Here is an 11,217-nt window from a genome sequence, read left to right on the forward strand (position 1 = left end):
TTGACGTTAAATCATATAAATGCAAAAAAGTAATTCCTAAATTATCGATGTTAAATAATAAAAATGAAATAAATAATCATTCATAAAATAGAATTACTGACGGATATTTCTGTCAGAAATTTTCTACGGAAAAAATCCGTCGGAAATTTCCCACGAAATCTTTCCGACGGATATTTTCCGTGAAAATTTCCGACGGATAACAAAAATCTGTCAGTTAAAGTTTCCTATGACTATTTTTTCAACAAACCAAAATCTATCAAAAATTTTGAATTAGTGACAAATTTTTGAAGTTACCGATAGATTCCGAGCTACATAAATATTTTTTTTTTGTGTGTGTGTGTAACAAGATATTAGAATGTTGGCACCATTCGTGTGATCTTCAAAGAGTGTAATATCTACTACTCTAATTAAGGACACTCACAATTAAATGAGATTCATATATTCTGTAATATTAGTGCTTCAACTATTGGTAGCATCAATTAAAATATTAGCAGCATAGTTCAAGTATCAATTATTGTATGAATGGTACAACTGTGTTTTGTGGCGATGGAATATCCTGTCTTGGTGAGACAAAGTTAGGGGTGAAATCTGCCATCTGACCATCGTCCCCCTTTTGAATTATTCGGCTCTCGTCCACGGCTTTGTTTTGAAACGTCAACACCGACTTTGGCAAATAAGGTTTTACCTATTAGCATAAAAAAGCTATCCAAGGCATCAAGGTATTAAATTAATATCTCATGATATATATAGGCCTACTGGGTTGCAACATGTAGGATAATATATGGTAATGCTAGATAGTTATCAATCCAAATAATTATATTGGCACATAATCCGTGAGCCATTATTGGCATGGCCATGTAATTCTGAACCACATCACAAATTACGAAAATATATTATATTGAATGGCCAAATTAAGTAGAGTTGATGCCATGTTTGCAGTGCATGCCGTAGGCATACGAGTGGTATATAACATGCGTGGTATAGAATATGCCAAATCACTAACGCACTATATATATATATATATATATCAAATATGGTATATATGATGTATGTAGTGTTCTAATGCACATAGGAATAAAACAGAGAAAATAATGAGGGGTTGAACAGATAGAACCGTGTTGGAGACTAAGAAGTGAAACGGTTTAAAGAGTCCAGGATCTAATTAGTGTGGCGAGACACAGTTTTATCAGATCTCACGGTCACACCAAATGTTTCTATCAATTTTGGCATCTCCTCCGAGAGTGTGATGGTGGGATATATTTACAAAGACACTCTAACGCTCAAATTAAACATAGATGAAAAAGAATAAGTATTGAAATTTAGGATTAGAATTAGTTAGTTTACCTGAATCTTGATAACTTCTTTTATAAAGATAAAATTGGATTATAGAATTTCAATTTTTCTCATAAGATAATGTAAATAAAAAAAATTATATTATTTCATCTTATATTTTCTCTAATAATAGATAATATCTGATTTTATGGAAAATTTCTATCTTTCTAGTAGAAGATAGAGTTTCTCTCTTATCTTAACTATATCTGTCAAATTTTATAGATTTTGAGTAAGTTTTTCGGCCAACCACTGAGTAGATAGGTTTTTCAAATCCAAGTAGTATATAAATAAATTAAAGATATGAAGAAAACTACTATAACACCTTTTTTTGTTTTTAGACTTAATCCTTTATCTACTTCTTAAGATCTTTAGGTAAATGGCAATGCATGAAATATTCCATAGGAAAATTAAGTATTATCACATAAAGTAGTTTACTGGAATAAAAGAAAGTAAGGCACTTTACAATGACAAAAACTTGACTCAAATTGGTTAACCATAACAACATAAAGTTAGGCCCTTTAGTGTTAGGGGAGAAGGGAGCGAGAAAAAGTAGTAGGTTCAAATCTCCCTACTAACAAAAACTAACATTTGTTGATCTAAAATAACTTTGCAAGTGAAATAATATCCTTCATTGTAATGCATATTGGCCATTTAAAAAAGCAAGGTCAGTCTATCATTTTTTTACATGTCATTGAAAAGTTTTACGCCATTTAAAAGATACTAGTTTGTCAATTGCCCTTATAATTTTATAAGACTATGAATCATAAAGAATATTATAGATCGGGTAGAATGTAATTTTTTTGTCTATTCATTGTTGCAGCAGGGATGTACAATGTGAGGGTTATTGTATTATCAAAGTACTTGTCTATTAGAGGCTTAAATACTTTTTTCCTGTAATCTAGCATTGTTTTCATTTTTGTCCTTAAAAAAATATATTTTAATCCTTATAAAATATTTATTTTATTTTTTGTCCTTAAAGTAATTTAAATAACATTTTTTTTATATTTAAAACGCCATAAGGATAAAAAATAAGACAAACATTTTACGAGGACAAATTTTTTTTTCTACAAGGATAAAAATGAAAAAAATAAAATTAATAGGGAAAAAACATTTAAGCCTTCATTGTTGGTAGTTACTCTTGGCATAAGTGGTTATTGTTGCAATGTCAGGCAAATTTTTCAAAAAGGTCCCCCCGCCCCTCCCCTCTCCAAAAGTTGAGTTGAGAGAAATTGCAAAGAAGCTTGAATACGAATTTTTACACCATCAATCTGACACTAACAATTTTATATATTTTTTGCCTGTATGTAGAGGATAGAAAACGACAGCGTTTGTCTAGATGGCATAAATACCCCCATAAAGAACTATCCAAAGTGTTCATTCCAGTCCCTAAATAAATCAGTAAATTATCATTGCATCCAGTTTGACACAATTTACACTATATTCAAAAGTTGGGATTTGTCTATAAGAGAAATTAATCTCAAACTACCATGTCAGCTTCTTTCAAAGTTGATGGGATCCCCACGTCCAGCCGCATGGTCGATTTATATTGTTCTGGTAAACCAGCACCAGCCTGAATGCACATTTCTACTACTGCAGGCGCCTGGCCATAAAAATTCCTAAGCTCTCGTTCTAGCGGTGCATTTACATCAGGAACATGCCACACAAATCTTGGAGGGATCAAATCATTCAGAACTGCAGACTGCCAACCATGCTGCCCATTGCGTTGTTGGTGTTTATGGGCTCCACAGTTTTGAGCTTTGTGACCCTGGGCACCAACATGAATTTCAGGGCAATATCCACAGACCCTCACATTGTACATCCTCATTAGTCTCTTTGCACCTTTCCTCATCCGTTCCCATGCTTGGAGAGTTTCCTCGGCAAGAGGGGCTACTTCATTGTCTAATGGAGCTACTATTTCTGAATCATGTATTTCAGCTAGTAATGGTTTTAAAGGACCCTCTGAGATTTTATCTGGTAGGTCACTTTCATCAGCATCGATGAATTCCTTCCTCCCAATACGGATGATAGGCTTTCTTCTCCTTTTGGTGGGAAACTCTGGAATTTCAACACCGGCTTGAATGCAGAGCTCAACCACTGCTGGAATTCGAGGGATAGAGAATCTCTCTTCATGAGTAATCCGCTTTCCAAGACGATCAAAGAGGTGATAAGCTTCAATTGGAATTAATATGTCTTCAACATGTGCATTCGTCCATTCGTGGAGGCCCTTGCGGATGTTGGCCTGTGTGCCTTTACATGACTTGAATGGATGTCCAACAGGTCCTACATGGATTTCACTGCACCACCTGCATTAGTATTCCAATATTAGACACTTCAGAACATTTGATCACTTCTTTCTTTCTTTTTTCAGTAGGAGACATTAAATTACATTTATTTGCAAGGGAGTGTCGATTTCCAGTTGCAACAAGTATTCAAATAATTTTTATTTAGAACACCTTTTTCTTTATTAATCAAACTAATAATTTAAAGAAATTTTATAAAATTAATTAAATAAGGGTGGCAACCCGGCAATAAATCTTTTGTAAAAAACATTAACATAAGCAAGTAAGAAAAATCACTCAAATTAGGTCATCACATTCAATTACACTATCCTGGTAAGCACAAATGGTATGTGTTACTTTTTAAGGTAGCTAGAATTGGTCCTAAATATTAATTATGTGCCCAGTTGAAAATGAACATAAATGGATTCTTTGGGCTCAATATAAAAGAAAGAATAATTGTAAATCCTTCTACAAAGCCTTCCTAAAAATCCTGCTTCGTACAAAATGAAAAAAAAAAAATTGAATACATTTCATATTCCAAAATATTAAATGTATTTTACATTTGGTTTAATACTTACTGTAGTAGCTACTATTATAAGAGTATTAGGAGGATATAGCATTACTCTAAATAAAAACATTCAAACTTCAATCTTTGAGAACATAAAGTCATAAAGACAGCTTTTAAAATGTCCTATATAGTGACTATGAGAGATTGAGGGGATTTCCAGAGGGTGACTCATAGTATGAGTGAGCCTTAGGGCATCCCCTCAATCTCAAAGATCTGGCAAGCATGCATGAAAGTGTCCATGCAGAGGGGGTAAGGACTAAAGAGGCAGCAAGTGGAACTAGTTGTCTTCCTATGAACCATACCATCCATTTCATATGGGTATAATAGCTACATCATAATGGAAGGCTCACAAAGGTCTAAGTATGCAAACTTTGCTTTGTTGAAGAAACAAAATAAGAAACTATCAATTGTCCACCATGATGGCAAATTGAAGGAGGTACTGGTAACATCTGATTTAAGTTCTAGTTACACCAACAACAGTTAAAAGCTGGAATGTGAAGCGGCTTATTAGTTTTACAAAGATTTATGCATCATTTCAAACTAAGTGTCAATGCTGCAATATTTTCCGAGGTCAGAAGCAAAATTGATCTCAGTATTAGCACAATTACTAAACTAGAACAAAAACAGGTAACTTTTATGTTCTTAACCAGCATTTCACACAAGCTCCACATTAGCTAACAGTATGCTAGAGAAATTGAAGACATATAATTACCCACAAGCATGTACAGGCACTACTTTGAGCAGCTTCTTCAGATTGTTGATCAAAGTGATCCTAGCATTATACACATTATATGCAGTCGGTATAAGGCTCTTCACCAGCAACCCATTCTTAGGTGCTGACATTGGTTTTCTCGGCTCATCTTTCATCTTCTTCATCCTCTCCCTAGCTGCTCGTCGCAGTTCTACAATGGGAACTGGAAAAGGTTTCTTCTCTTTTCTGGAATACTGTCGAGGAAAATCAGCATTTTGCGGCACTTCATTCCTGATGGTTAGCGCACCATGACAAAACCTCTCTGGTTGAATTCTTATAGTCACAGGAACTCTAATCGTATTGTTACCATGCTGCTTAAAAAGACAAAATCAGAAAGCAACAACAACAACAATAAAGTATTTATTATATATATATATATATATATATAATAGGAAATTCAAGGGTTAAAACTTGTGGGACAAAATGAGAAGAATCATTTCACGAAATTCCCAAACGCCATTAACGGTTACCAATTGAACAGAGAACACTTACGCAATGAAGCAATTATTTTAGGGAAAATGAGAAACACCGAATCAAAAGTTGAACCAATTTAGGTTTGGGCAAAATACTGGATAAAGCAAATCACGTTGCCCTCTACTTCTTTCCCACCTGAAATGAGGAAAATAAATAAAGCTCACCTGGAGAGAATGGAGTGAACTAAGAGAAGATAAAGGGTTGGGCTTCAGCAAAAGAGAATCTCTTGGAGTTATTCCCTTAGTCATACTCATAGTGATTCCTGAGACAAATGAAAATGGTGGACTAGAATTACTGAGAAGCATTACCCACAACACAACCAAAAGGGATTACTTCACTTCAGCGAGCACCGCGCTGCATCAATTTCACAAATACGCAACGCAACGCAACACTACCAACCCCAACCGATTGTCTCTATTTCAGCGCAACTTCAAACACACCAAAAGCCACACCCAGTAGTTTCTTATTTTTTTTTGGTGAGCAAAAGGGCTGAAACCCCAACTAAGAACCCCTGCGAACAGGTAAACACAATTGGGAATAACAGAGAAGAGAGAAAAATCTTCACACATCCCATACGCTTCCTTGGCTATAAAACATCCGCCATGGGCTTCCCGAAAGATGCGAGAAAACAAGACTTTCTGCCAAGAGCCAGCCAAAGTTTTGATCTCCTTCACCACTAGTTTCTTATCCTCAACAACAGCATGAGATATGTGCCTTCATAAAATATTAGTGTGCCACTTTTTTTTTTTTCATTCTTAAATATATTTTTTTTCCTAATAAATATCTTATTGTTATGTTTGGTTCGTAATAAATTTTTATTTTGTATTAAATCTTTAATAAAATAAAAAATTTATTTTTTATTCTTATATTTATTTTTAATTTTTGATGAATTAATAAATTTCATATTATAAAAGAAAGAACTAAGATGAAATTACACATACTATTGGAACATATAAACATATGACCTCAAGTTAAGCTTGAACATATACACATACTATAACAAATGTTGATGTACTTAATTTTGGGGTATTCTTATGCAGATAATAACTGGTTAGGAAATAGTTAATCACATTAAAGGGGAAGAGGAAATATATCTTGTTGCGTGAGTTTATACATAAAAAGTGTTTTAGTTATTAGTTTAATTTACTAATCTATGAGAAATAAAGTGGAGGTGGTGGATGATTATGTATTGTGTTGTTAATGGTACTGGAATAATTAGTTATAGAAATATGGGTGTTCTGCTAATTGGTTTTTGTTTTTTGTCTTTGTACGTTTCAAATTTGTCTGAAATAACATTAATTTTAAGTAACGAATAATAATATATATTACAAAATTTAGTTATGCAATATTTCACAAGTATTAGGTGAACTATTTATATTATAGTGTAATTTTATTTAGTTATTTAATTTAAAATTTTATTGTTGTCTCTATATAATAATGACATATGGTGTAAAACTCAATTATGTAAATTGAACTAATATGACTGTGTTATTTATTAGTTAATGTAGTTTTATTTCGTTATTTTAACACTAACGAAGTATGTTATATACTAATAATTATAAGCTTAACTAACTATCTAGCCATCACTACAAGCATACGTCAACATTCTCAAATAGAGATTGACTTTCTCAAAATACTCATGGTTTCCGTCATTTTAAACTATATTTTTCTACTACTTTTGCATCATCAACAAAATTTCATTTATGCAGGTTGATAAAAATATTATTTTAATAATATTCAAATACGTAAAACCATCTTTTTATAATTATACACTCGGTAATTTTTTAAATACTATTTAAATTTTTTTAATCAAAATTATTTTTTAAATGAAAATTTTCATTTCAGCAAAAAATAATATGCAATTTTTCATACATAAATTAATCAACTCAAACTCAATTTTATTTAAAATTAAATTTATAAAGGTTAAATTATTTTTTTCCTTAATTTATTTTGTAAGTTCAATTTGTTCCAATTATTTTTAAAAAGGTTAATTGAACACATTTAAAAAAATAAGGGATTAATTGAACCCTTTAAAAATAATTTAATCAAATTGAACCTAATAAATAAATTAAGGATAAAAAATAATTTAACCTTTTATAAAATTCTATTAATATAAAGTCAAGTAAAAAAATGTGCTTGAAACACTTTCAAATTAAAAAAAAAAATGTTTTTGCTGCAAACAAGAATGATACTTCAGATATGTTAGAGATGGTTAAAAAAAAAATAGGAAATGGGTCTCGAACAGCTCTGTATTTCATATGGTTTCTCATGTTGGTGTAATGACCCAAAGTCATGTTTATTATAAAAGGTGCACCCTTGTTATGATAATTGATGCTGGGTCGATCTATTTCTTTTGGGTAAAATGATACCTTCACTTCACTGTTACTTTATGTTCAATTATGTTCACTCTCGAATCTCATATCTTAATTAAGAAATTTAAGTGTAGAATCAAGTGTGTCAATAACTCATAGTATTGATGGAACTTTTTACGTTACAGACTTGGTTGATACTAATATTGCATGATAGTGGCAAATTTTTTCATTTGGGGTCCTTTTAAAAACATTTTCTCTAAATGGGGTTTTTTTAAAACATTTTGCACGATGGGACTGTTTTTTACGTGGCATGCATGCATGCAGCACCCAAACCGCCAGTATCATTGGCGAGTTTGGTCATTCTGAAGGAATCGCTGCTTGCAATGGCGATATGACCATGCATAGGGAACTGCCAGTTTGACTGGCGAGTTCCTAGGCTGAGGGCTAGGCACTAGGCGCGCAGGAGGTGCAGCAATGGTGCAGAACGGAGGTGCAGCAGCAGCAGAATCGCCAATACGGATGGCGAATTGGTTTGAGAAGGAACCGCCAGCCTGGCTGGCGGTTTGCTTTATTTAAAAAAATTTCTCTCCTTCCCTTATAAAAGAAGAAGCTCCCGACTCCACACAGTTGCGCCTTCTTGCACTTCTTTGTTATTCTTAACAAAAATCAGAATACAAGTTATTTTACTGGAAACTAACAAATAAAAAAAATTACTTCAAAAAAATTACTTCAAACCTAAAATCTAGTTTTACTTAAAAATTACTTTTAAAAAAATTATAATACAAATTATTTTACCGGAAACTAACAAATAAAAGTGTCATATTTAAGGATATTAAACAACAAGACAAAGCCCCACAAGCCGTAGCAGAGAACTAGATAGATTCATGCTCGTTTGTAAAGAGAGGAAACTATCAAATGTTGTTTGACCTAAGTAGTTTAGTATTCTCATTTCTTAACCAATGTCAATGTATTTAAATTAAGTTCTTAACTATATTTTATTTTAAAATTAAGTATGTTTACTCTTTTTATATCAATTCTATATTTTATAAAACTCTTAAATTCTCATTTTGAGAAATATTTGTATTTTTATTGTGAGTAAAATATAATGTTTTAATTGGTAATTTTTAATGCGAAGGTTTAAAACAATTTAATTTACTTAAGTTTTTTAAGATTCTGAATAAAAGTGGTAATTTAAGAATTTTAAATAATTAATTTTTTTTTATTATAAAAGACAAATAAATTAATTAAAATAAAAATCTTAACAAACTAAAACAACACTGAATTTAAATGAGCAAAATATGACTAAACCTAGTTAGCAAAAAAAAAAAAAAAGACTAAACCTAGTATTTATTATAATTTGAGAAAATAACTCATAGATGAATCATGCATCATAAATTTATTGCCTTTTATAATAAATATTCTAAAAGTTATAACAATAATAATTTTTAATTGATTCATCATGTAAATTTTTTGTTTTTTACATTTCTGATCATTAAATTCTTATTATATTGCCTTATGTTTGTGGCATGAGTAACGAAATGCTATATATTTTTTTGTTACAACTACAAGTTAAAGCTTTTAGCGTATCATATATTTTCATTAAATTGTAATTTTGATTTCCTCATTTCTTTAATTGTAGAATTCCACTCACAGTTTTGGAAAAAAAAAATTATAACACAGCTCAAATCTAAGTAAAATATCGACTGAAGAAACAAATACAAAACCTTATGCGGATTCCATAACCTTATGCGGATAAATCTGAACAAACACAGCTCAAAATCTGAGTAAAAATTAACACAGCTCAAATCTGACCAAATTCCATAACCTTATGCGGAAAAATCTGAACAAAGAACAACATACTTAAAAAAAAATTATAACATAAATTATTAATTTCGAAATTACAAACCTGATTAAGATATAGACTGAAGAACCAAAAAGGAAAACCCGCAGCTCAAATCTGAGTACACACTCAATTTTTTCAAAACTCAAATCTGAGTACACAAGCAACAACGTTGAGAAGAATTTTGTCTATTTAAAGCCCTTAAATCGCCATTAGGAGTAGCTATTTGCTCTGCCCTAAATCGCCAGGGGGAGTTGCAACTTGCACTCAAATCGCCAATGGCAGTTGCAACTCCCCTTTCTCTGGAAAAAAAAAAAAGCAGCCTGTGCCTACGCCTGAAAAGCCTGCAACCTATCCAGCAAGCCAACCCGCCAGTTTGACTGGCGGTTTCCAAAACCAGGAGCAGACTCGCCAGTCATGCTGGCGGTTTCCACCTGCAAGCAACTCGCCACTCGTGGTGGCGGTTTCCATGCCACGTGGGCGTTGCACAGCAAACTCGCCATTGGCAATGGCGGTTTGCTAGCAGCCCCATGCAAATCACGTAAATAAGTGTCCCCTGCCGGAAATAATATCAAAATAACCCCATCTGGGAAAATAGTTTGTAAAACTACCCCAGATGGAAAAATTTGCCCACGATAGTGGATTAGTGGTTATCGTCAACATATTTGTGGGGGTAGGTGGGGAGTTCTCAAGTTGAATTTTAATGTTGTAACTATCTTTACTTTGTGCTTTTGCATTACGGGTAGGTGGTTATCGTCAACATATTTGTGGGGGTTAGGGCTTTATGTTTTTGGGCAGCTACGATTTGAGGTAGATACGAGGCAACCTTGTGTCATGACGTGCATCTAACTTGGATTGTCTAAAAAACTAATATAAAAGAAATACAATTGGCTTACGAAGAAAGACATTATTATGCCATGGAAAAAATTCTTCTTTTAGTATTTTAATCAGTTTTACTCAAAACCTCAGTTTTATTCCAAAACGTAATTTTTTTTGGAAATAATTAAATCATTCAGGTTTCATGTTCTCTTTATCCTTGCCAAGACACCAATGAAGCTGAATGGAAGTACCATTAAGGTAGACACAAGTTTGGAAGGATTTTGGCATGTCGAGGCTTGGGAAACTCATTATGAGAGCTGATGGGCTTGCAAGTTTAGTGCTGGTATGCCAAGCCACTTGAAAAGAATAAAGGTTAAATTATTTTTTTTACTCTATTTTTTATTTTATTTGACCTTCTAATTTTTAAAATTGATTTAATTTAGTCTTTTAACTTTACTTTTTAATTTGATCCTTTAATTTTTAAAATGAATCATTTTATTTGAAAAATATACATTTTATGGTGATTTAAAATCATTTAATGACAGTTTTAAACCACCATAATAATTTAAACTAAAGGACCAAATTTAATCTAAACAATAAATTTGAAGACTAAAAAAACTAATTTAACTAAAGAATAAAACAGCGAAATTAACAGAAAAAATGTAGAAGAAAATATGCTGCACCATTTCCCATCTTAAAGGCATGAACTTCCATGATGTCTTATTTGCACAAATAAATCGCGCTTACACTTCATCTACTACGTGAATAACGTAATGTAAGAATTTTCACTTAAGCCTCTTAATGTAGGTCAAAGGCCTACTTAAACAGTGGCAAACTCTCTT

At 32.2% G+C, this 11,217-nt stretch overlaps 1 protein-coding gene across 1 annotated transcript; it reads right to left on the reverse strand.

Moving 5' to 3' along the window:
- Positions 1 to 2,573: 2,573 nt before the first annotated feature.
- On the reverse strand, positions 2,574 to 6,131 carry LOC114367807 (APO protein 2, chloroplastic-like). Its single transcript, XM_028325005.1, has 3 exons — positions 5,569 to 6,131; positions 4,892 to 5,241; positions 2,574 to 3,635 (listed from the first exon to the last, which is right to left on the reverse strand). Exons 1-3 carry the CDS (start codon positions 5,707 to 5,709, stop codon positions 2,810 to 2,812), a joined length of 1,317 nt encoding a protein of 438 aa, XP_028180806.1. The 5' UTR covers positions 5,710 to 6,131; the 3' UTR covers positions 2,574 to 2,809.
- Between the last annotated feature and the right edge of the window lie 5,086 nt (positions 6,132 to 11,217).

Source organism: Glycine soja, chromosome 9 (genome assembly GCF_004193775.1).
Source record: "Glycine soja cultivar W05 chromosome 9, ASM419377v2, whole genome shotgun sequence".
In the NCBI taxonomy this organism is placed as follows: Eukaryota; Viridiplantae; Streptophyta; class Magnoliopsida; order Fabales; family Fabaceae; genus Glycine; species Glycine soja.